Source organism: Oncorhynchus gorbuscha, linkage group LG15, assembly GCF_021184085.1.
Source record: "Oncorhynchus gorbuscha isolate QuinsamMale2020 ecotype Even-year linkage group LG15, OgorEven_v1.0, whole genome shotgun sequence".
NCBI classification, from domain to species: domain Eukaryota; kingdom Metazoa; phylum Chordata; class Actinopteri; order Salmoniformes; family Salmonidae; genus Oncorhynchus; species Oncorhynchus gorbuscha.
This window is the reverse complement of record NC_060187.1, coordinates 59,227,171-59,253,503: the sequence shown is the minus strand read 5'-3', so window position 1 is coordinate 59,253,503 and position 26,333 is coordinate 59,227,171. Positions and strand designations below refer to the sequence as shown.

At 41.2% G+C, this 26,333-nt stretch overlaps 1 protein-coding gene across 3 annotated transcripts in view; it reads right to left on the bottom strand.

Annotated features, from left to right (window-relative positions):
- LOC123996317 (R-spondin-1-like) overlaps positions 1–26,101 on the bottom strand; it is a 35,610-nt gene extending 9,509 nt beyond the window's left edge. Inside the window, exons 1-5 of one of the 3 annotated variants that reach the window (XM_046299665.1) lie at positions 25,049–25,171; positions 24,655–24,771; positions 13,042–13,776; positions 10,372–10,563; positions 2,594–2,737 (exon numbers count right to left, since the gene is read on the bottom strand). In XM_046299665.1, the coding sequence (XP_046155621.1) occupies positions 2,594–2,737; positions 10,372–10,563; positions 13,042–13,141 (436 nt within the window). In that variant the 5' untranslated portion in view covers positions 13,142–13,776; positions 24,655–24,771; positions 25,049–25,171. Of the gene's footprint in view, positions 1–2,593; positions 2,738–10,371; positions 10,564–13,041; positions 13,777–24,654; positions 24,772–25,048; positions 25,172–25,989 lie in introns of those variants that run through there. The other 2 variants (XM_046299666.1, XM_046299667.1) reach the window with 2 other exon arrangements.
- Between the last annotated feature and the right edge of the window lie 232 nt (positions 26,102–26,333).

Below are 26,333 nucleotides of genomic sequence, written 5' to 3'. Positions count from 1 at the left end.
GTCCTATGTCAGAATGGTTCAGATAATATCTACAGAACGAAGCCAACATCAGCGTGAGCTTTGGTTGCGAATGGTATGAACTCTTATTCACTACAGAAGTGATACCTCCTATCCGTTGAGTTAGCAACAGCAGATGCAACAAGGGTTAGGAAGGAACAGACAGAGTATCCCATCTATCACCCAACGACATTATTACAACGTATCCAATTGAAAAGCAGATACATTCTTCAAAGGACTCGGTTTGGCAACACGGCCTTCCATCTACCACCAACCTACCGAAGAGCAGCTCAGAGTAAATAATTATTGCATTTTCCTTTTCCAAATGGGCGGTAATTTAGAATGCATAAGAGACTGTATTTACGATAGCACAGCTTCTCCCTATGTCCCTCAGTCTTCCTGCTCTTTCACTCAAGCCCAGCCCTTTTCTTTTGTGTAACCAGCGGTCATATCTGTTCCGCCCGCTAGGGACATTTTCCTTTATGATGTAATTTGTAATCAAGTTATGGTTTAAATATGTGTATGTGTAATTCTGTGTGATTAGATAGGTACTTAGTAAATAAACAATTAAACCCACTTTTGTATTGCTGATTCAACTTGTTAGCCAGGGTAGGTGCAGATAACTAAGAATTATTAACTGTCAGATGAGACTGAATTAAGGTGACGATTAATGTTGACTACTATTGATGTAAAATATTACAAGGTCTTGAAGAGTTTATTCGGAAGATAACAGCTCTATAAATATTATTTTGTGGTGCTCGACTCTCTACTTAATTACATTTACATGATTAGCTCAATCAGGTAATAGTAATTACGGAGAAATTATTTTATAGAATAGCATGTCATATTACTTAATCCGGCATAGCCAAATACACGACAGAGGCAATGAATTCACATATGGTGTCCAGGGCACAGCTGGGAGCTGAGGGGGTTCTATAACTGGCGGCAACAGTGAGAGACTTATTTCTGGAGAGATTAGTTTTTCAAGTTAAAGTTCAAACTGTTTGGGCATAGACCTGGAAAGTATGACAGAACTTTGCAGACCATCTCTGCAGTAGATTGCAACTCCTCCTCCTTTGGCAGTTCTATCTTGACGGAAAATGTTGTAGTTGGGTATGGAAATCTCAGAATTTTTGGTGGCCTTCCTAAGCCAAGATTCAGACACGGCAAGGACATCAGGGTTGGCGGAGTGTGCTAAAGCAGTGAGTAAAACAAACTTAGGGAGGAGGCTTCTGATGTTGACATGCATGAAACCAAGGCTTTTCAATTACAGATGTCAACAAATGAGAGTGACTGGGGACATGGAAAGCCTGGGTTAACCTCCACATCACCCAAGGAACAGAGGAGGAGTAGGATGAGGGTACGGCTAAAGGCTATCAAAACTGTTCATCTAGTGCGTTCGGCACAGAGAATAAAAGGAGCAGATTTCTGGGCGTGGTAGAATGGATTCAGGGCATAATGTGCAGACAGGGGTATGGTGGGGTGCGGGTACAGTGGAGGTAAGCCCAGGCACTGAGTGACGATAAGAGAGGTTGCATCTCTGGAAGTGCTGGTTAAGCTTAAATGAATTTCTACCGTTTCTAGGAAAATATTTTGAATTTTTTGTGAAAGGCTGGGGTGTGGGAGGGGGTGAAGCAAGCAAACTTCATACTGCCAAAAACAATGGCAGGGAAATTAGAGAATATATGACAAGAGCAGCTGGATTGAGCACTTTATGGAGTGCAGGGGCAATGCCAGAATGTCACCCTGGGGGTTGAGAGCTCCTCTCTGAAGATTCAAGTGGCCTGGGGCATCCAGCTAGCACTAGCCTTGCAGAGTAATGTCATTGGTGCTCTATTTGCTTACTTGTGACAGAAATAATTTTGAAAGAAATCAATCAAATTTCCTTATCATCCAGCAGGCCTCCCTTCGAAGTTCAGCGCGCTCACTGGTGATTGAGAAACAGCAGAAAGAGAAAGAAGAAAAAGAACAGAGGACGAGAGCTCAACAGCACACAGCTTCTCCATGTCAATGAAGTCTTGAACTGAACTCTCATATGGCATGCGATATTCATCCGACAGGCAGAACATACTTGGCTGCTGATAGCTGAAGGGTATTTAGTATACCATGTGTGATGGGTTAGGGTGAACGGGGTACATTATGGGGTCAAATATGCACCTGAGAAACATTTAAGACTTTGTGACAGGCTCTCAACACAGGGTAGCCTAGTGGTTAGAGTGTTGGGCTAGTAACCGAAAGGTTGCAAGGTCGAATCCCTGAGCTGACAAGGTATAAATCTGAACAGGGCAGTTTATCCATTGTTCCTAGGCCATCATTGAAAATAAGAATTTGTTCTTAACTGACTTGCCTAGTTAAATAAAGGTTAAATAAAAATAGAAAATGAGTCAAATATGCTTAATACTCAAGGTATGGGTAGTGTGGGACTTACAGTAATATTCTCTGAGCCATTGAGATTGTGAACTAACATTTTAGCCATCTTATTCAAAAGCTAATATGTGCCAAAAGGCAACATGCCCTTAAATGCATAGTTCATAATCCAGTTCAGTGTCAGCTGTGAGTGAAGCTGTGAAAGGAAGAGAGGTCAGAGGTCACTCACCTACACACTCCATGGTCCCGTTGGTGGTGCTGAGGCCTTCAGGGCAGCTGGGGTAGCATCGCCCTCTGTGTGAATATAAGCCCTCCTTACATTTTGTGCAAAAATTTCGATTGAAACACTCCTCACAATTCTCTATTTTACATTCTGAAAGGAAAGGGGGGGGGGGGAAGAGTCAAAGAGAGGAGAGAATGAGAAAATTAAAGCGCACTTAGTTGAGTTCATATTCATTGTGTTAACATAGTATACATGTACACGTTGCATTAACTGACAGCATAACACATCACTGTTCATTGTTCTGGCTTCAAGCTTCCATGTTAATACAGAATAATGCAGTATTACTATACAAAAACAGCAAAGTATGTTTAAAAATGTGAAGCCTTTCTGCTGCACGAAAGGATCCTCTTTTCCTTGGGGGAGGACAAGAATGTAGCCTGATTTATATCTCCTATGAGAGATTTATTAGTGATAAAACAATGGGGAGAGACTCTTTGGGGGGATTCTGCATGAATAACACCAATGTCTGAAAAGCATATGCATACCACGGCTATATTTTTTGGAAACCGGGTGGCCGGGTACTGGCCAAGAGTAGAGAGCACGTCAGTGGATTTCCAGAGGTCTCCACGCAACTTTGCCTCGTTAAACTCAGCTTCTCCAGTCAAACAAACAACTACTTTAAATTGAGGGTAATTATGGGCCCAGGAGAATGAAAAACAGACACCTTAGAGGACTATCAAGAGCCCCCCTTTCTCATCCCAACCCTTCTCCTAGCCCACCTTTTTCATTAGCATCATTATCTTATTCTGAAATAATAACATTTTCTCTGCCAAAATCAGAGTGTAGAAACAGAGGCACGCTAAGCGAAGGTCACAGATGTAATCCTTACATCTCTGGATTGGAATATCCAGTCACAAAACACTAGACACCTTTCCCATAAACAACTAAAATAAAGAATGTCTAGTCGGCTGGAGTCTTGCCAGGAATTCGAAATGAGCTAAAGGGAAGAATCCTCGTTGGGATTTTAATGCCCTAACCTCAATTATTACTTTAGGCTCTTGACAGCTAAATTTGACTTTAGTGATGTTTGGAGAAAATACATTAGGTCTACATTTGTAAAAGTAAAACAAATGTGGCTAACAAGACATCTTGGGGATTTCGATATGTCCTAAATGGATGGGGCTGACTGGGTAATAACAGCAGGTTAGCCACGGAGAGGCTTGAGAAGGAGGTGGAGGAGACTAACCAGCATGCACAGTGGCCTTTCGGGATTCAGTGGACAACATTGAAACAATAACGACTAAGGTTAAGTTAATTTCAAGTGACAGTAAAACATTAACAAAAATGTGGGGATTAGAGTGAGCCAGAACTTTTGTTGTTTTATTCCAAATTTGACTATTTTCCCAAACCTGCTTCCTGAGTACCTAGCAGACATACATGCTCGGAGGTTATTGCCCTGTGTTAATGTTCACATACAGTACATATACAAATGTTTGTCAGGCTATTGCAAATACATGTCTTGAAGCAAGGTACGCTCAATGTCGCACTATATTACAAAGTTACACTGAGGCCAATATGTTCAGGTAGATCCTCATTATGCATCTTGTTTTGTGATTTCAGGTAGCTACATGTATAAACAACGCAATGTGGGGTAATAACTATTGTTTTATTGAACAGGCCCCTATTTCGGTCCATGTTGCTGGAATGAGGAGTATCACAAATACCAGCCCCACTTATTCCAACCTGAAACTTCTTCTGCTGATCGACAATAAGCTTCCCAGCTGCGAAGGCATCTGGACAGTTACAACTCCTCCAGGAGGAGCTGTGTAAATCTGTATGCTATCTCATCTTCCTCTCAATGGCAGTTTTGGAATTGTTAGTTAGATTACTTGTTGGTTATCACTGCATTGTCGGAACTAGAAGCACAAGCATTTCGCTACACTCGCATTAACATCTGCTAACCATGTGTATGTGACAAATAAAATTTGATTTGATTTGATTTTGATTTGATATCAGGTCTATAAAATACTAGGGTTAAAGAGGAGGCAAACACTGTTCAAAAGAAAGCAATAAGTGCTTCTTATGCCTCAATATGTACAGTACCAGTCAAAAGTTTGGACATACCTACTAATTCCAGGGTTTTTCTTTATTTTACTATTTTCTACATTGTATAACAATAGTGAAGACATCAAAACTATGAAATAACACATATGGAATCATATAGTAGGCAAAAAAAGTGTTAAACAAATCAAAACATATTTTATATTTGAGATTCTTCATAGTAGAGGCCAGGTCATCTGATGCAGCACTCCATCACTCTCCTTCTTGGTCAAATAGCCCTTACACAACTTGGAGGTGTGTTGGGTCATTGTCCTGTTGAAAAACAAATGATAGTCCCACTAAGCGCAAACCAGATAGGATGGCATATCGCTGCAGAATGCTGTGGTAGCCAAGCTAGTTAAGTGTGCCTTGAATTCTAAATAAATCAACAGTGTCACCAGCAAAGCACCCCCAAACCATCACACCTCCTCCATGCTTCACGGTGGGAACCACACATGCAGAGATCATTCGTTCACCTACTCTGTGTCTCACAAAGACACGGCAGATAGAAACAAATATCTCAAATTTGGACTCATCAGACCAAAGGACAGATTATCTCCGGTCTAATGTCCATTTCTCATGTTTCTTGGCCCAAGCAAGTATTTTCTTTCCAATGGTGTCCGTTAGAAGTGGTTTCTTTGCAGCAATTCGACCATGAAGGCCCGATTCACAGTCTGCTCTGAACAGTTGATGTTCGGATGCATCTGTTACTTGAACTCTGTGAAGTATTTATTTGGGCTGCAATTTCTAAGGCTGGTAACTCTAATGAACTTATCCTCTGCTGCTGAGGTTACTCTGGGTCTTCCTTTCCTGTGGCGGTCCTCATGAGAGCCAGTTTCATCATAGTGCTTGATGGTTTTTGCAACTGCACGTGAAGAAACGTTCAAAGTTCTTGAAATGTTCCGTATTTACTGACCTTCATGTCTTAAAGTAATGATGTACTGTTGTTTCTCTTTGCTTATTTGAACTGTTCTTGCCAGAATATGTACTGTCTTTTACCAAATAGGGCCATCTTCTGTATACCCCCCTACCTTGTCACAACACAACTGATTGGCACAAATGCATTAAGAAGGAAAGAATATCCCCAAATCCACTTTTAACAAGGCATACCTGTTAATTGAAATGTATTCCAGGTGACTACCTCATGAAGCTGGTTGAGAGAATGCCAAGAGTGTGCAAAGCTGTCATCAATTCAAGGGTGGCTACTTTGAAGGATCTCAAATATAAAATATATTTTGATTTGTTTAACACTTTCTTTTGTTTACAACATGATTCCATGTGTATTATTTCATAGTTTTTATGTTTTCACTATTATTCTACAATGTAGAAGATAGTAAAAAATAAAGAAAAACCCTGGAATGAGTAGGTGTGTCCAAACTTTTGACTGGTACTGTAATATGGAGAACCACGGGACACCTCTGTTTCGAGACTACTATCAAATCTTGGTCATGTTCACATTTTAAAATATTTTGCATCAGAAAACTAAAATGGGGGCCTCCTGGGTGGCGCTGTGCCACCAGAGACTCTGGGTCCGCACCCAGGCTCTGTCGCAGCAGGCCAACCGGGAGTTCCGTGAGGCGACGCACAATTGGCCTAGCATCGTCTGGGTTAGGGAGGGCTTGGCCGGTAGGGATATTCTTGCACACCAGCGACTCCTGTGGCGGGCTGGGTGCAGTGCACGCTAACCAGGTCGCCAGGTGCACAGTGCTTCCTCTGACACATTGGTGCGGCTGGCTTCCGGGTTGGATGCTCACTGTGTTAAGAAGCAGTGCAGCCTGGTTGGGTTGTGTTTCAGAGGACGCATGGCTTTCAACCTTAGTCTCCCCCGAGCCCGTACGGGAGTTGTAGCGATGAGACAAGATAGTAACTACTAACAATTGGATACCACAAAATTTACCCCCCAAAAGAAAACTAAAATGGGTGTTTCTTATTTGGACAGTTATTCCCTCCCATTTTCAGTCAGATTTCTTCAGTTTGGTGACTAATGAACATGACTTTTTTCAAAAGACATGTACCTTATGACTCATGAGTTTACCTGTTAGGAAATTTGTTTGTAATAGAAGAAAAAGTGACTGTTCCACTGGATGTCATAAGGTGAATGCACCAATTTGTAAGTCGCTCTGGATAAGAGCGTCTGCTAAATGACTTAAATGTAAATGTAAATGTAAAACGAAACATTACAGACATCTGCTATTAGATGATTTTGCTACAACCTATCTAACAAAACAACTTGCATACACCAAAAACAACCTGCGTGTCCTTCCTGTAACAAAATATAATGACTACAAGCTGCCTTGCTCTCTAATTACCTATCATCATGCGCCCTTTCTAAAAAATAAGAAGTAGATTTAATTTACCTTTGAAGAGGCAAGTTTAGATGTATGATTCACAAGGGAACTTGCCAAATGAATAATTGTCTAGAAAATATAAATTTACTTTTAAAAGATGGATGTTTTGATACATAAATGGTAAAACTCAATGAATAGGGACTGTGAACTGGCATGAACCCCTGGCTCGCGAGACAAAAAAAAGGAAAAAAATACATTCTTGAAAAAAACAGACCAACAACAGTGCATTAGAATTTTTTTCTTTTGAGCTTCTTCCATTCCTGTTTTCCACCCACAAGTAAGAGAAAACAGACCACGAGCCGGGCCCTTGGCACCACTGGTTCAGAAAAAAGGTATACGCGCCACCAGAACCAACATGGAGGAGTTTTGTAAACATTAACATGTATACCAACCCTATTCCACCCTATTTCAACCCATAAACGAAGGATGGACCTACTGATTTGTTCTCTGTATTTTTGCTTGCTCATTAAGAAATGCAGCTGCCTAGACTGAAGACAAATGAGAGTTGTCTTGTGGGTGTGGTTTGCATGTGGGAAGTGTTAGTACATTTACTCTGCCAAAACAGTACACAGTTACAGTCACTCACTCTTCTAGATAACTTGAAACAGTCTAACCAGGTATTGTGTCTGGAATTAGCCTAAGCTAGCTAGTGCTAGCCAACTTTTTTTCGCCAATTAGCTTCAGCCGGCTGGTGTGCGACCGTTGAAAAAGTGGTTTGACTGGATAGCCTATGTCACGGGATAATTAGAGATCATCAATAAATTACACAATGTAAATGTCATGTTTAAGTTCTCATTAAATGCTTTCAATATTTCAATATGAATTTCTACGATTTATAATCAGTTGACTGTTTTTTAAGTCATTGACATTTGGAGCTATTGAAATGTTCAAATATTGTCCCATGTACACCACCGGTCAAATGTTTTAAGAACATTGTAGAATAATAGTGAAGCCATCAAAACGATCAAATAACACATATGGAATCATGTAGCAACCAAAACAGTGTTAAACAAAGCTAAATATATTTTATATTGGAGATCCTTCAAATATCAAGGCAAAGGGTGGCTAACAGCTTTGCACACTCTTGGCATTCTCTCAACCAGCTTCATGAGTTAATCACCTGTAATGCATTTCAAATAACAGGTGTGCCTTAATTTGTGGAATTTCTTTCCTTCTTAATGCGTTTGACACAATCAGTTGTGTTGTGACATGGTTTGGGAGGGGGTATACAGAAAATAGCCCTATTTGGTAAAATACTTTATTATGGCAAGAACAGCTCAAATAAGCAGAGAGAAACGACAGCTCATCATTACTTTAAGACATGAAGGTCAATAAATACAGAACATTTCAAGAACTTTGAAAGTTTCTTCAAGTGCAGTCTCAAAAACCATCAAGCGCTATGATGAAACTGGCTCTCATGAGGACCGCCACAGGAATGGAAAACCCAGAGATACCTCTGCTGCAGAGGATAAGTTCATTAGAGTTACCAGCCTCAGAAATTGCAGCCCAAATAAATACTTCAGAGTTGAAGTAACAGACACATCTCAACATCAACTGTTCAGAGGAGACTGTGTGAATCAGGCCTTCATGGTCGAATTGCTGCAAATAAACCACTACTAAAGGACACCAATAAGAAGATGAGACTTGCTTGGGCCAAGAAACACGAGCAATGGACATTAGACCGGTGGAAATCTGTCCTTTGGTCTGGAGGCCAAATTGAAAATGTTTGGTTCCAACTGCCGTGTCTTTGTGAGACGAGGTGTGGGTGAACAGATGATCTCTGCATGTGTATTTCCCACTGTAAGGCATGGAGGAGGTGTTATGGTGTGTGGGTGCTTTGTTGGTGACACTGTCTGTGACTTTTTTAGAATTCAAGGCATTCTACAGCAATATGCCATCCCATCTGGTTTGGGCTTAGTGGGACTATCATTAATGTTCAACAGGACAATGACCCAACACACCTCCAGGCTGTGTAAGAGCTATTTTACCAAGAAGGAGAATGATGGAGTGCTGCATCAGATGACCTGGCCTCCACAATCCCCCGACCTCAACCAAATTGAGATGGTTTGGGATGAGTCGGAACGCAGAGTGAAGGAAAGGCAGCCAACAAGTGCTCAGCATATGTGGGAACTCCTTCAATAAAATCATTCCAGGTGAAGCTGGTTGAGAGAATGCCAAGAGTGTGCAAAGCTGGCATCAAGGCAAAGGGTGGCAATTTGAAGAATCTAAAATATAAAATATATTTTGATTTGTTTAACACATTTGTGGTTACTACATGATTCCATATGTGTTATTTCATAGTTTTGATGTCTTCACTATTATTCTACACTGTAGAAAATAGTAAAAATAAAGAAAAAACTTTGAGTGAGTAGATGTTCTAAAACTTTTGACCGGTAGTGTATATTGTGTAATTTACTGATAGGGATATCCAAAAGTCAAACCAAATTTACAATGGGAAATACGCCTTTAACTCCATGACTTACATTTTTTTCCTTAATCGTCTTCCAAATCTCTGTATTGAACGAGACTGACTTTAATGATTACACTTTGTAGTCAATTTTGACACTCGAAGGTCATTTTTTGGTTCAGTTGGTCTTTAAAGGTAGACTTGGCAAAACGACGTTACCACGAGCAGCACCACAGATATTGAGATGAGTGAGATGCAAGACTTCGCTCTCACACAGTCACACACAGTATGTGCGCATGTGCACGGGTTTGCTTCACACTGTTCACAACGTGGTAGCCAGGGCACCAAAACAGAGGAGGTTGAACCTCACTATTCAACGCTCTTAGTTGTTGCAGAAATTGCCCCACTTTGCTGTGTACTTTCTGCATCTATGCCATACCGCTTAGTCTACCTTTCAACTGTCTGAACATTACTGCAACAGAACAATAATTCTCCTGCCATCAGTTCAAGGCCCCGTCTCAGTTCAAGGCCATTCTCCAGCTTGACAGATGCTGGTCTTTATGAGTGTGTTGCTGTGTTGCATGTCATTGCTGTGGCTGTGGTCATGTAGTGAAGACAGCTCCTTCCACACATGGCACAGCAGTTCAAAGTGGAAATTACACCTCACTTACCACTGGACCACATTAGTGCCCATTGTGTGTTTACCATTATGGTGACACATTGTGATGATATGCGTGTGGTACTGTGGAATATCTTGAATATGGTTTGTTTTGTCCAACACAGAAAAAAATGTCAATACAAATATAGGAAACCTTCTTACTGAGGCTTTCCTGGTCAGTTCACATCATAGTCACGAAAAACTCCTCGCCCTACTTATGACACAATGCATTTAAAAAACGAACAACAAAGTCCAAGAATCCAAAACTCACGAATGCATCTGTTGGTATCGGGAGTCCGCATGCCGAAGTATCCCTGTGGGCACGAGGCGAGGCACACGCCTATCTGGCGGATGTCGTTGCGCTCCAGGAGAATGAAGAGTTTGGGCTTACATTTTATACAGCCATTGTATTCGGAACATCGCTCACAGCCATTTGAGCAAGATGGTGGCCCCTCAGTGCTAACTGTGGAAAGATGAGGGGAAAGAGAGAAGGAGAGGGAGAAAGAGAACAGTCATTAAAAACCAGCATATAAGGCCCAGTTACCACAAAGTGAATAAAGAGAAGTGTTTATCTGTTGGCTACAAACACTAGATTCAACACTGGCAGTATCAGTGAGGACATGGCCCTTGTCTATTTTTGCACCACATAGCCATAAACCTGGCAGTAGTTCATGTTGCAGCTAATCTAACCAGGGGCCATGCCAAACATCTTTGTTTGAACAGTTTTCTCACTGTTTACTTGAAACTGCTCGCCGGAGATCCTAAACAGATTTTAGTTGGAGAAGCCCGGGTGTTTGGAACTGACATCCCGCTATGATCGATTCCACATCATGCCATGATATCACACAGCAGGGGCCTCCCTGGGTTCAACTAAAAGTGACTCAGCCATCGGGATCTCACCAATTACACGAACGCGCACGCCAAAAAGCAAAATGCGCACAAATGCGTTCCGTTTCTTCCCAACACTTCTATACAGAGCCGAACATGTTTTGGTGTTTTAACCATCCGCCCACGAAGTGGAATATAACAATCTAAGAATTTTACTGAGCCACAAAACTCTGTCTCAAAGCACCCCATCTGCATTTGGCTCTCATTCACATATAAGCCCATGATCATACTTCATATCTTCATATCCCTATTCCCTCATCTTCCAAAAAGGCTAGAACTCGGACACTCTGCTCTGCTGCAGCCAGTCATTTAAATGATTGCTCAGAAAGCGTGTCAATATGCACATCCTGTTTCTAGGGGCCATTTGGTGCCAAAATGGCGGTCATCCCGGTTGATTTATAGGCCTATGTGGTATCAGCATCTAAATATACACACTCACACTGCAATCAATCTGCCATCCCTGTCTCCCAGAGATACGTTGGGATGGTAAAAGCTTTAAAAATGTTCCCCCCCGCAAATCAAATACGCCATGCCTGAGTCATGGTAACATCACATGGGGATGCACCCAAAGTAGCCATTACACAGCCAGAATCTTAACACTTTAATAATGATAAAAATAATAAATCACACTGTGTAATAGTTAACCAAAAGGTGAGGGGGTTGTTTTCAGGTTGTGACACTATTGTCTGGGAATGGAATGCCATGTATGTTGGGACAGTTTTTTGACCCTGCTGATAGAGGTCATGTACTAGAGCGTGAGTAGCCATATAACTCCTCTGGATGAGGTGTTGTCGAACCAGGACAGATGGGCACAGAACATACAGAGATGATGTGATGAAAATATGTTTTGTAAATTCAATGCAGATATGTCCATTTCTCATTTCTAATGTATAAACAGCTTCGGACATATAAAGGCTGTAGCGTGGCAAATTTGGAGCACCTGTTTCCCTGAACCTAACTCCTACAAGATGAGTTACCCTAAATCATACACTTCAACCACATGATTATCTACCTGCCAGCCAACAGCAGTGGGTAACATAGTCTGTGGGTTAAACCAACTGAAGGTTCCGTGCTGTGTCAATCTCACTTTGTGTGTCAGTCTCTATATAGGGCGCTCTAGTATATATAAAAAAAAAAAAAAAAACAGAAAATAAACTTGAAAAATCGCTTCAAAATTCAAGGGGGAACACTGTTCACCTGGGATAAAACACTCTTACATGATAATTGACACATGATTCATAGGTCATTGCTAACTCGTAAGGTATGGTAAAACATACTTTGGGCATCAGAAATACAGATTTATTGTGTAATGAAAAGACATAAAAATTTGAGCAAGACCCATCTGATTAGCCCCTAGCCTATCCTCTGGACATAGCCATGCCGAAGCCAAGCTCTATTTACCAAAGCCAAGCTCAATAAAATTCTGACCTCTCCTGACTGCTTGGATGTTTTTCTGAGGTGGGGGTGTAGGGGGGGGCAGAGGCTGGTATCCTCTAAAAGCTCTTCTGAGGGAAAAGGCATTATATTAAAACCAGTGGTAATGCCTTGCACTGAGATTCACCCCGCTCTGAGGGCAGACACTGAGGATGAGAGTAAGCTCTGTCTTTGTGGGTGCATGAGGTCAGAAAAGTGTTTATAAAACTGCTTGAAAACCAAACAACGCAACACGGTCCAACAGCCATGAGCTGAAGTGTCAGAGAGTTGTTCCACTCAGTGCCTCAGTGGCAGACATGGAGAGAACTGTGGTGCTGAAGCTCTAGCCGTAAAACCCAGGGTGAATCCGCCTAAAACCCGACTATAAACATTCTTAATGCCCATAAAAGCTCAACATAAACCAAGAAAGGCATCATCATAAAAAGAGGAAGAAAAGAGGGTCACTCAAAGACAACTGAGGCTACCATAATCCATCTTGGCAAAACAAATGAGGATGAAGAAAAATAAACAACATGTAATCTTTACTGCGGCCGTTAAATGTTTATAAGAAATGCACCACTGTGGCTCTCAGACGCTGAAAGAGAGAAAGTGAAAGAGAGAAAGGGATTTGGTAACTCACTCCGTCTCTGCCTCCGTCCCTTTGAGAGCTTGAGGCCGCTGTCGCTGTGACCCATGGATCCGAGAAAGACCATCGCCAGAGCCACCAGTCCCAGCTGCATAGTCCCTGGTGCTGACCGGCCACGCGGGTTCCCCCCTGCAGGCAGACAGATCAGGCGGGGGGCCCCTTTCACTCTGTGACAGGTGGATCACTCTGCCGCCGCTGCTGCTGTTGCTGCTCCTCCCTGCTGCTTCCCTCCTTCCGCTGCTTCTGTCCGCTGGGTCTCTCTCTCTCTCTCACCCGCTCTCTGTCTCTCACGGTCTCTCTCTATGGGCTGCTGCGTCCGCAACTCCCTTCAGTAGAGGATTATGCTCCTGCGGCTGCAAATCCAAACATTCCCGGGGCACAAGCCATAACGGTGGTCTGCTTGTGTGTGTGTGTTGACGATGTAATGGAGGAGTGATGCGTGGAGTATGAGAGGAGAGGAGAGGTGGAAAAGGAGGAGAGGAGAGTGTGGCACTCCTGTCAGTTCAACCCATGAAGACTCGGCGGGGCTAGAAGTGGGGCAGGCAGCCTGTTGGGGGATGGCCAAGGAGCGTTTGGTGTGAATGAGAGCCTGAGCCCCGGAGCATGTGTCTTATTAAAGATGCTCTGAGGAGGTGTGGTGGGAGGGAGAGGAGTGGGGCTGCTTATAGAAGATGGAGAAAGGTTCTGGACTCCTACGCGTGACAACACATCTGTCTCTGCCAGGACCTGCTGGGGAGAAAGAGAGAGGTGAGAAGAGAGAGACACAGACAGACAGACAGACAGACAGACAGACAGACAGACAGACAGACAGACAGACAGACAGACAGACAGACAGACAGACAGACAGACAGACAGACAGACAGACAGACAGACAGACAGACAAAGACAGACAGACAAACAAAGTCAGGCAGACAAACAAAGTCAGGCAGACAAACAAAGTCAGGCAGACACAGACAGACAGACAGACAGACAGACAGACAGACAGACAGACAGACAGACAGACAGACAGACAGACAGACAGACAGACAGACAGACAGACAGACAGACAGACAGACAGACAGACAGACAGACAGACAGACAGACAGACAGACAGACAGACAGACAGACAGACAGACAAAGACACAAACAGACAGACAAAGACAGACAGACAAACAAAGTCAGACAGACAAACAAAGTCAGGCAGACAAACAAAGTCAGGCAGACAAACAAAGTCAGGCAGACAAACAAAGTCAGGCAGACAGACAGACAAAGACAGACAGACAAACAAAGTCAGGCAGACAAACAAAGTCAGGCAGACAAACAAAGTCAGGCAGACAGACAGACAGACAGACAGACAGACAGACAGACAGACAGACAGACAGACAGACAGACAGACAGACAGACAGACAGACAGACAGACAGACAGACAGACAGACAGACAGACAGACGCGCTCTAAAACACCAAGCCATTAAGTTAGCATGTCAAGAGAAAATCCACCTCTTGGCCAAGACTGAAACAGATAAAAGATTTTGTAACAAGAACGGAAATTATATCAATTCCAACCAACAACGAACCAATGATAAGTACTGGAATTCAAAGACAGTAATTTGATTCCTCCGTTTTTTTAAACTACTTTGAGGGAAAAGGTATTGAAACATTTCCAAAGTACACAGTATTACATCTGATAAGTAAAAGACTTGTTTAGGGCAATCAGCGTCCATTTGTCTTTTGACCTGAAATCAAAGCATAAGATAATGCACTTTTTTTCCAGATTTAAATGGACCTCAGTCATTTCCAAGCTTTGAAATCGATGCAGATTCATTCAAATTATTAGCAGCTATGGCACAATGAAACAAAATACCACAAATAGTTTTGGGTCGCTTGCTACACTTCCAGTTGCCTTTGGAGAAGAGAGTTGATTTGAAAAATATGTTTGCTCCATTCTTAAAATAAAAGAATGAAAAAACACATAATAGTCCTTCTACAAACACTTGGAATGAACAGCCTTGTAACATTGGTGCAGAGATCTTCTCAGATAATGTCAAGCTATATTTACAGCTCTTGCACACGGAAGACATAAGGCATAGCTTGTCTGGAACAGTGCAAACAGGGTCTCCTACCCCAAGGGTGAAACAGCAAAACAAGGCCATATTTGGCTGTTGTACTTATTGTGGCTTGTGAATCATACAGAGTAGGCCCTACAAAGACATTTGGGTGAGTTCTTAAAGAGCAACCTCCCCTAAAAAAACAACTTCTCATTTAGAAAACAGCCTATGTGGCATAGATATGAATCAGAAACATGTATTATACTGTCAAAATGTACTTAAAAGTGTAAATAGGATAATTTTGGTCATAGTCAGTCTTGACCAACACAGTTTTTATTTGATGTTTTTTACTTGTGGCCATCACAATATAAATGAAAGTTGGATTTGTTTCAATCCTGGTCACATGCCGACAGCTGGCAGCACACAAGTAATCATCAATACTGGGGGCAGCTAACTGCATGGTTGACTTTGGATATCCCTATGGGGCTAGTTAGGGACCATCAGGTAAATTACAAAATGTACATAGGACAATTTGTTAAAATTCCAATAGCTCCAAATTTCAATGACTTAAAAATCTCAAACCAACTATAAATTGTAGAAATTCATATACAAAATGAAAGCATTTAATGAAAAAAAAAAAAAAAGGTGTGCAAATATTGTCTCATTTACATTGTGTAATGTATTGACGGTCTCTAACTAGCCTCGGCGATAGGTTATCCAAAGTCAAACCAATTTTGCCACAGTTTCACACCAGCCGACCGAAGCCAATTGTCTAAATAATTTCGCTATCTCTTCCCACCTGCAAACAAACGTGAGACATGCACATCAATCCCCACCCTGAAACCAACTCGCGTTTGAATTCAGTCATGAACGCTAGCATTTCTTAATGAACCAAATCTAAAACGAGACCAAATCAGGAAGTGCAGACACCCTTTAACATTCCAAAAGGACCTACAATACACTACAACGTCCCTACAATACACTACAATGTCCCTAAACTGCACTACAACGTCCCTAAAATACATTACAATGTCCCTAAACTGCACTACTACGTCCCTACAATACACTACAATGTCCCTAAACTGCACTACAACGTCCCTAAAATACATTACAATGTCCCTAAACTGCACTACTACGTCCCTACAATACACTACAATGTCCCTAAACTGCACTACAACGTCCCTACAATACACTACAATGTCCCTACAATACACTACAATGTCCCTACAATACACTACAATACACTACAATGTCCCTAAACTGCACTACAGCGTCCCTACAATACAATACAATGTCCCTAAACTGCACTACAATGTCCCTAAACTGCACTATAGTGTCCCTATAGAAACCTATAATCAAACCTGCAAGAATCCCAGCTAGATCTTGCCATGCTTGTTTTACATTACTGCTACAACCCAGCAAGGCAGTTTAGCCTCCAATTCTGACCCTAAACTCAAGTGGCTGCGCAAGGAATCCAGATAAATGACCAAAAAAGAGAGTAATTCAGTGAATTCTGTAATAAACGAAGGAGGACTGGAATGAAAAATAACAAATCATTCATACACGTGTCATTAACTACACGGCAGAAAATGAATACAGATTCATAGCCAGTGTGGCTGAGATCGACCAGGCAGCCCCTTTCCAGTGAGCCCATTTGTGTAAAAATGTCTTGCTATTGTAAAACAATATTAATGTGAGCAGGGACAGTATTTAATTACAGGGTCTCGTCCATCATGTTGAAAAAGAGCGTCTCTCTGAGGGGAGTCTCTGAGATTAAGGGCCGCTGTCTGGATCCCCTCTGTTGTGGCGAGTTAGTATGTGAAGAAGTCACATATAAACACACACATTCATGCTATACACACACACACATCACAACTCCTGCTAATAGACTCTTATTATGATTGCTATATACTGCACAATTTAAACACTTGCTCACCAAAACATGTGTAAATATTGGACTATAAATTGTGCCTTCCTGTATTATACTGTACTTATGCTAAAATATTTATTATATTCTACTGAGCCATTTACTTTATGTTCATATTCTTATATTTTATTATTTCTTTTTGTTGTCGCATTGCTGGGAAGGAACCTGTAAGTAAGCACTTTGTTGGACGATGTATACCATGTGTATCCCGTACATATGACTAATAACACTTTAAACTTGAAAAACACACAAAGTAAAGAAGCTGAAACAGAACAACAACAAGCACAGGCTAACACACCACAGTAGCATACAGTATCGCACATACTGTGGTACACATGAATACAGTCAAACAGTTTGATACGCTAAATACTCCTCTAGGGAGACTGCCTTGCCATGTCAAAGATCTCAGTTAACCAGCTTAAGAGGATCTTGGGTTCTGAGAATATGAAATATACTTACTCTGAGAATTACAACCTAACAAGGATAAAGAGTGGGACTTCCACCTGCACCCCAGCTTTCTCCGCTGTTGCTGCCCGGGTTTATTTGCGTTTTGAGGTGAATATTAGACACATTTCTTCAACAAATCCCCCTATATTTACCGTCAAGAGCCAAATATTACAGCGTGGCAATAAGCCTAGAAGTGGCAATGGACTACTCCTACTCAGAGAGAGAGAGAGAGAGTGTAGTGTGTGAGAGAGAGAGCGAGCGAGAGAGATATGATGAAGAAAGACAAAATAGTTGAAAATATTGATAAGAAAGCAAGGCAGATCAAGAGCAAGATGGGTACAAAACTCACAACATGACAACATAAGTGTCATCCTTCCACATGACAGCTGACCTGTCCTCTGGATATGAGGAACATCTCACTGACCTGCTCTGGGGTCACAGTGGCACTTCTTGACAGTTTTCTATGTGCTCTGTCTCGGTTCCCTCATCCATTAAACAGACACAAGCACTGTGTTCCCTTCTTCACAGCCGGCTCCATTCATCTGAATGGAACTGAACTCCCTCATCAAATAGTCAGGAGATTAAATTGCCCTGCTCTGTAAGTCCTTTTGATGAATCAATTATTAAATCAGGCAGGCTCCAGTGAAAGGGAGCTCCCGCTCTGGGAATTTGTTGAAAGTGAGAAAGTGCCATGACACAGAGCTCAGAGTCAGAAACCTAGCCTACCGATGAACCCGTCAAAATAAAGTAATTTAGATCTCAGGGCCTAATTCACTGGCTAATGTGGTAGGAGTAGTACAAGAAAATGTAAGCTCAGTAAAGCAATAATGGAGTGACACTGTATCATACTCTATTGCATCCAGCCAATCAAAAATCAGGATAGTCCTGTTTATTATGGTTAGCCAAAACCAATGTTCTGATTGTGACTCCCAGAACATTGTACATTCCGGGGTACTAAAATTGACTTGGACTGAATTAGGTGCAGGAACTCAGCAATACTTTTGAGCTAATAATACTATTCTATAACAGGTGCAAGAACTCAAGCAATAGAAAATCAGAGGTGCCGGTACCAAGTTCCGTTGAGCTCCTGCCCAAATCAAGCACTGCTTATACTGTAGAATCATGAAGCCAAAACAGCCATCTCCACTGTCAACTTCTATGTAAAAAATGTTTAAATAAAAATCTCCCTAAACTGCACGTAATTCCAGCAATATTTCAAAAAGCTGTCTTTAGCTTTCTATTGTATTTAGCTATTTTAAAGCTGCACTATGTAACTTTTTGGGCCACCCAACCAAATTCACATAGAAATATGAGTTCTAGCTATCATCAAGTCTAAGAAGCGGTGGATCTGTTCTATGTGCGCCATGTCTATGCTTCCTGTTCTTATGTTTAGTTTTTGCATCTTTTACTTTAGATCGCTGAAAATACAATATTTTAGGTTATGGAAAATATATTTCACAGAGGTTTAGATGGTACAATGATTATCTACACTATACTTGCTTGTTTTGTCACATAAACTGAAATTAGGTGAACTATTAGAATTTTAGCAACCAGGAAATGGCAGAGAGATTTCTGCATAGTGCATCTTTAAACTCAGAACACTAGCAGTTGCAATCACCAGCAAGTGTGAGTGAGACAATGAAAAAGAACAGAGCAGTAAACAGGCCATAAACACAACTGGTGGTAAAGCACTGAATAAAGTGAGAGTACACACAAACGTTTCGTTCCACTCCCACATTTCATTCCCTGTCCTCCCCAGGACCGCCACAAGCTGCATTGCCTTCCTCTGCTTCCACACAGGCACAGGGAAACAACAACAAAAACTGTGGCAGCCAACAGAGCCTGCTCTGGTGCTACTTATGGATTCCAACACACCTCCTATCCTCCTGTTTTTGTAATATAATGAAATTACTGCTAGAATGGAGAGATTGGCTCCAGTGTAAGGGCTTTTAACTGGGCCTTTTTCTTTCCATTCTTTCCATTCAGATCCAGATTATTTGGTTCAACAACTGCAGGCAGCGAAGAAACAGGAAAGGTTATGTGCACTTTCACCCAGGTATACAGTACATCAATGTTTGATTTACTTTTATTTTCTTATACTCCCATCTCTGCCTCCGGGCTGTAAGCTCTCGTCGCATTAGCCAAACCCGCCCACAGGTCGATGATAGGGGAGACAAACACGCTGGCCAGCTGCCTTGAGACAACAGTCCAGCATTAACAGAGAGGGGTAGAGACAGAGAGAGTCTGCTGTTTGCTGATGATCTGATGCTTCTGTCCCCAACCAAGGAGGGCCTACAGCAGCACCTAAATCTTCTGCACAGATTCTGTCAGACCTGGCCCCTGACCGTAAATCTCAGTAAGACATGGTGGTCCAAAAAAGGTCCAGTTGCCAGGACCACAAATATAAATTTAATCTGGACAACGTTGCTCTAGAGCACACAAAAATATATACCTACCTCGATATAAACATCAGCACCACAGGTAACTTCCACAAACATGTGAACGATCTGAAACACAAGGCAAGAAGGGCCTTCTACACCACACCATTAATTAGGCCAATACCCGCTAATTATCATAATTCAGAAAAGAGCTGTTAAATTCCACAACTACCTAAAAGGAAGCAATTACCAAACCTTCCATAACAATGCCATCACCTACAGAGATTAACGTAGAGAAGTGTCTCCTAAGCAAGCTGGTACTGTGGCTCTGTTCACAAACAGACACCACAGAGCCCCAGGACAGCAACACAATTAGACCATGAAAAAATGTATATGATAATTACTTGACACGTTGGAATGAATTGACCAAAAGCAAAGCAAACTGGAATGCTATTTGGCCTTAAACAGAGAGTACAAAGTGGCAGAATAGCAGACCACTGTGACTGACCCAAAATTGAGGAAAGCTTTGACTGTGTACAGACTCAGTGAACATAGCCTTGCTATTGAGAGAGGCTGCCATTGGCAGACATGGAACTCAAGAGAAGACAGGCTATGTGCACCCTACCCACAAAATGAGGTGGAAACTGATCTGCACTTCCTAACCTCCTGTCAAATGTATGACTATATTAGAGACACATATAGTGCCTTTGTTATGTTACAGTGTTATTCTACAATGATTTAAATTAAACAATCTCCTCAGCAATCTACACACAATACCCCATAATGACAAGACAAAAACAGGTTTTTATAAATATTAGCAAATTTATTAAAAACAAAAAACAGAAATTCTTGATTTACATAAGTATTCAGACCCTTTGCTATGAGACTCGAAATTGAGCTCAGGTGCATCCTGTTTCCATTGATCATCCTCGAGATGTTTCTACAACTTGGAGTCCACCTGTGGTAATTTAAATTGATTGGACATGATTTGGAAAAGGCACACACCTGTCTACATAAGGTCCCACAGTTGACAGTGCATGTCAGAGCAAAAACAAAGCCATGAGGTTGAAGGAATTGTACGTAGAGCTTCAAGACAGGATTGTGTCCAGGCACAAATCTTGGGAAGGGTACCAAACATTTCTGTAGCATTGAAGGTCACCAAGGACACAGTGGCCTCCATAAATTTTAAATGGAAGAAGTTTGGAACCTGCAAGACTCTTCCTAGAGCTGGTCGCCCGGCCAGACTGAGCAATCTGGGGAGGGCCTTGATCAGGGAGTTGACCATGAACCTCTCCTTTCTCTCTCTCCCTCTGTGGAGATGGGAGAACCTTCCAGAAGGACAACTATCTCTGCAACACTCCACCAATCAGGCCTTTATGGCAGAGTGGCCAGGCTGAAGCCACTCTTCACTAAAAGGCACATGACCGCAAGCTAGGAGTTTGACAAAAGGCACCTAAAGACTCTTAGACCATGAGAAAAAAGATGATCTGGTCCGATGAAACCAAGATTTGAGGTCTTTGGGCTGAATGCCAAGTGTCACGTCTGGAGGCTGTGGTGGAAAAAGTACCCAATTGTCACACTTGAGTAAAAGTAAAAATAACTTAATAGAAAATGACTCAAGTAAAAGTGAAAGTCAACCAGTAAAATGCTACTTGAGTAAAAGTCTAAAAGTATTTTGCTTTAAATATATTTAAGTATCAAAAGTAAATGTAATTGATAAAATGTACTTAAGTATCAAAAGTGAAATTTCAAATAAATATTTCAAATTCCTTATATTACCCAAACCAGGCTACACAATTTTCTTGGTTTTTTTTGTCATTTATGGATAGCCAGGGGAACACTTCAACACTCAGACATAAATTACAAACGAAGCATTTGCGTTTAGTTAATCTACCAGATCAGGTAGTAGGGATGACCAGGGATGTTCTCTTGATAAGCATGTGAATTGGACCATTTTCCTGTCCTGCTAAGCATTCAATTGTAACAAGTAATTTGGGGTGTCAGTGAAAATGTATGGAGCAAAAAGGACATTATTTTAAAAAGTAAAAGTTGTCAAAAATAAAAAAAATTGTAGAATAAAGTAGATACAAAAAAGACTTAAGTAGTACTTTAAAGTATTTTTAAATGGTATTTTACACCACTGTCTGGAGGAAATCTGGCACCATCCCTACGGTGAAGCATGGTGGTGGCAGTATCATGTTGTGGGGATGTTTTTCAGCGACAGGGACTGGGAGACTAGTCACGATCGAGCAAAGATGAACAGAGCAAATTACAGAGAGATCCTTGATGAAAACCTGCTCCAGAGCGCTCAGGACCTTAGACTAGGGCGAATATTCACCTTTCAACAGAACAACGACCCTAAGCACACAGCCAAGACAACGCAGGAGTGGCTTTGGGATATGTCTCTGAATGTCCTTGAGTGACTCAGCCAGAGCCCGAACTTAAACCTGATCGAACATCCAACCTGACGGAGCTTGAGAGGATCTGCACAGAAGAATGGAAGAGACTCCCGAATACAGGTGTGCCAAGCTTGTAGCATCATACCCAAGAAGACTCAAGACTGTAATCGCTGCCAAAGATGCTTCAACAAAGCACTGAGTAAAGGGTCTGAATATGAATGTACATTTGATATTTCAGATGTTTATTTTTAATAAATTAGCAACAATTTTTTAAAATCCATTATTGCTTTGTCATTATGGGGTATTGTGTGTAGATTGATGAGGGACACAACAATTTCATCAAGTTTAGAATAAGGCTGTAACCTAACAAAATATGGGAAAAGTCAAGGGGTCTGAATACTTTCCGAAGGCACTGTATTTCCTTCAGATTACACAGACCCACAAATAATTAAAAAACCAATTCAATTTGATAAAATACCACAGTGTGCCATCACAGCAGCTAGATTTGTGACCCGTTACCACAAGAAAAGGGCAACAAGTGAAGAATAAACACCATTGTAAATACATTCCATATTTATGTTTATTTATTTTCCCTTTTGTAATTTAACTATTTGCACATAGTTATAACACTGTACATAGCCATAATAAGACATTTTAAATGTTATGAGTGTAAACTATTATGATTGCAATGTATATAGTTTCTATTGTTTATTTCACTTTTATTTATCTATTTCACTTGCTTTGGCAATGTAAACATGTGTTTCCCATTTCAATAAAGCCCTTTGAATTTAATTTAATTGAGAGAGTGAGTGAGGAGAGTAGAGCGAAAGGAAGAGTGAAGGAGAAAGGCAATGATGGTGAGGAAATAGGTGGTAGGAAGGCGTTATCAGTAGTCACTCTCCTTCATGTTCTAGGCCCCATAGACTGCTCAGCACCATTGACACCCTCTAATCTAAAGCAGCAGGTAGTAGTAGCACCATGCAGGGCATCTGCATGTGCACGTGTGCCGAAAAACACCTGGCTCTGTCACTGGAATGCTTCAGGAGCCTCCACAGCCCATTATTGGTAATCACTTCCTGTGCAGGGAAAGCTGGGTAAAATGTGCTACACATGTAGACTACAACACTATAGGACTGCCTGCTATGTACTGTACAGTAGATCTCTCTCCTTCCTTCCTTCCTTCCTCCACCACCTCCTTGTCTGATCTCTCCCACTGAGTTGTACAAGGAGGAGAATTCCTCTGTGTTCCCAGCACCACCCCGCTCTTTCAAACGCACCCATAGTCTATGGGGCGCCAGCAGTCAGGGTTAGCCACGCTGTCTGTCTGCATGCCGCACATGCTAGCACACCATGCTGACTTACATTGTAAATGTAAACTTACAGCTGCCTACATTGGTCTTCTGAGGAGAAAGGAAAATCTATTGGAGCTCCCCACCTGCCCCAGTCCACTCCAGCATCTCTCTCTCCCATAATCTTGGTCTCCAATTGTCTGTCTCCCTCCTGCTTATCAATCTCTTTTTAAAGCGGAATTCAAGTGGTCAGTGTTAATGTAAGACTGGTGGAGAAGCAGACAGAGACAGACAGATACAGAAAACTGGAGAGAAAGAAAGAGAGCAAGAACGAGAGAGTGAGAACAAAAGAGCAAGAAGGAGAGTGAGCGAGAGGGAGGGATAAATGGAGCCAGTGCTGTTTTAATTAACTGCTAAATTGCTGCTGCAACATGTGTAGTGCCAAAATAAATTTCTGCACACTCGATTCCCTAAATATGCTTGAAAAGCGACCAGCAGAAGAAAAAAGCATGCCTTCATACAATCAGGGAACCCCTAATGGATACAAAAGGAGGCATTTAGGATGTCTCAAATTTCAGATTTTTTTCTCCAGAAAAAGTGATATAAATATGTTTTATTAAATATCATGGGGTTCCTTATGCACACAGGTTACTGAAAGGGAGATGATTCCTCTTCCGACATGCATTTTTGAATGTTAATGACAGTAACATATTTTTCAGACAAAAAATATTTTTCCTGACACTTACCTGGTTCTACAAAATAACAGCAAATTACATAATGTTGCATTTCACAAAATAAAACAAGATCAATTTCAATGTCACTGACATTTAAAAAGTTGAATACTAAAATCATTCAATAATGAAAAAAACTAATAATAATGTAAAAAATAATAATAACACCTCAAAAATACTTCATTTTGACCATTAAATGAGGGTTGTTTATTAGAGGTAAGCCTATTATTCGGCATTAATTAAAAGTTAATTAAGCCATAGTAGGCTAATAGGCTAGCCTAAAACAAATAAGTAATTTATTTCCCATATTACTAAAACGAATTACAGAGCTCTAAACTATTCCAAAATGCACTATCAGTTTCCAGTCATACATAATCCACAGCAGAATAACAGCTTGGAAATTCGACCTACCTGTGCATTGCAAACCTCTTATGGTGAGATCCAGTGAGTTGTCGGGTCTCAATTTCCTTTTTATAAGGGAAAATTCGTAACTTGTTTGGTTTCAAAAGAACTCCTCCTACATGACCCCTTCACATGAGATGATAAAGAGATATTAGATCATTATAGAGAAACAAATCATTCCCTTTGTTGTATTTTATCAGTTGGCAATTTATGTTGCCATCAAACATTTGGGCTCTCCGTGTGCATTATTTATGGAAATTTAAAAATCTGCAAGTCATTTCAAATAAAATGAGAAACTAATCTTTCAAATGCAATCCGCCGAAAAAATGTTTGTATAACTTTTGCTATTTCTTTCAGTCAGCGCAGTTATTTATAAGAAGGCTCGTGCTAGTAAATCACTCACTTGATGCAATTTCCACATAAATCCAATTTTAAGCGTCGGAAACCTTCCAACTCAGACAAGTCATTCACAATCCTGGGGTATTTGCATCCAACCCCATCTAGTGCAGGAGACTCCGCATGCATGATGTTGAGTTGGCCCCACCCCTCAAACTCACACAGACTGCGAGACGAAAAACCAGAGGTGGAACAGTTGGGTTGTGCTGTGCTGTTTGTTTATATCAACAAATCTGGTTAAATACCATTAGTTCTAATCTGTGCTGTAATGAAGCACGAAAAGAATACCCGTAACTTTCGGCCATCAAGCCTTGCCCAGCTGGATTGGTTTACCCTTAAAGTAAGGCATTTAAATTAGGTATATTACGACAACTGATAGGCTACAATCTTATTTTACGGGCCAAACGACTTTTCTAATTATAATATTTTTCTACCTAAGAAAATATATTTTGACCTTGCATTTAAATACATCATCCTCAGCGGCATAGGTCTAGTCATTTTTACTGACAACTAGGCCTACACTAATAAGACGATTGAATCCATTTGATTATGCATATCTCTCCTTGACAGGTGTTTCCTGCCAGCGCGCGAACGTATAGTTTTGGCGCAGTGTAAGGCCGGTGCAAAGGATGCAAAAGAAAGTAAGACTTTGCCCGAATCGATGCATTTTGGAATCGATATCACCATTCAAATGTTGAGTTAGCGGTTTGTTTCTATTTTTTTTAGATTTGGCCATATTTGCGGTAGGCTAATATTAACAGGCAGTTGGAATTGTTAAATTAAATAGTATTGACTTGAGGTAAAAACGTTTGGTTACTACAGTAGGTAGGCTATGCCATTGCTATCCTAAAATCCTACTAGAGTGCATACAAGTACTGTATGACTTTGAGGGGGAACCTTTCTACTCATAGCCTTTAGGCTGTACAGGATACAAAAGTTGTAACTTACCGAAAGTGCTACCTTTCTTTTATTACCTAGGATAGTAGCCAAAATATATCGTCCATGGTGGTTGTGCATCTGTCATTTTATTTGCAGTAGCTGATAACACTAACTCTCCTTGACAGGTGCTTGCCGACATGTGTGCAAAAGAAGAACGCGAGAACTGGACGTGTTGGCGCCATGTGCGAACAAGGTGAAAAATGCCAAACAAATAATGTTGTCTTTTATAAGTATGTTTGATTCTTCAAAAGCGTCCAGTTTTGCTGAAGTAATATTGATTGCCAACAGTGTCATACTTGAGTAAAAGTAAAGATACCAAAAGAAAATGACTCTAGTAAAAGTGAAAGTCACCC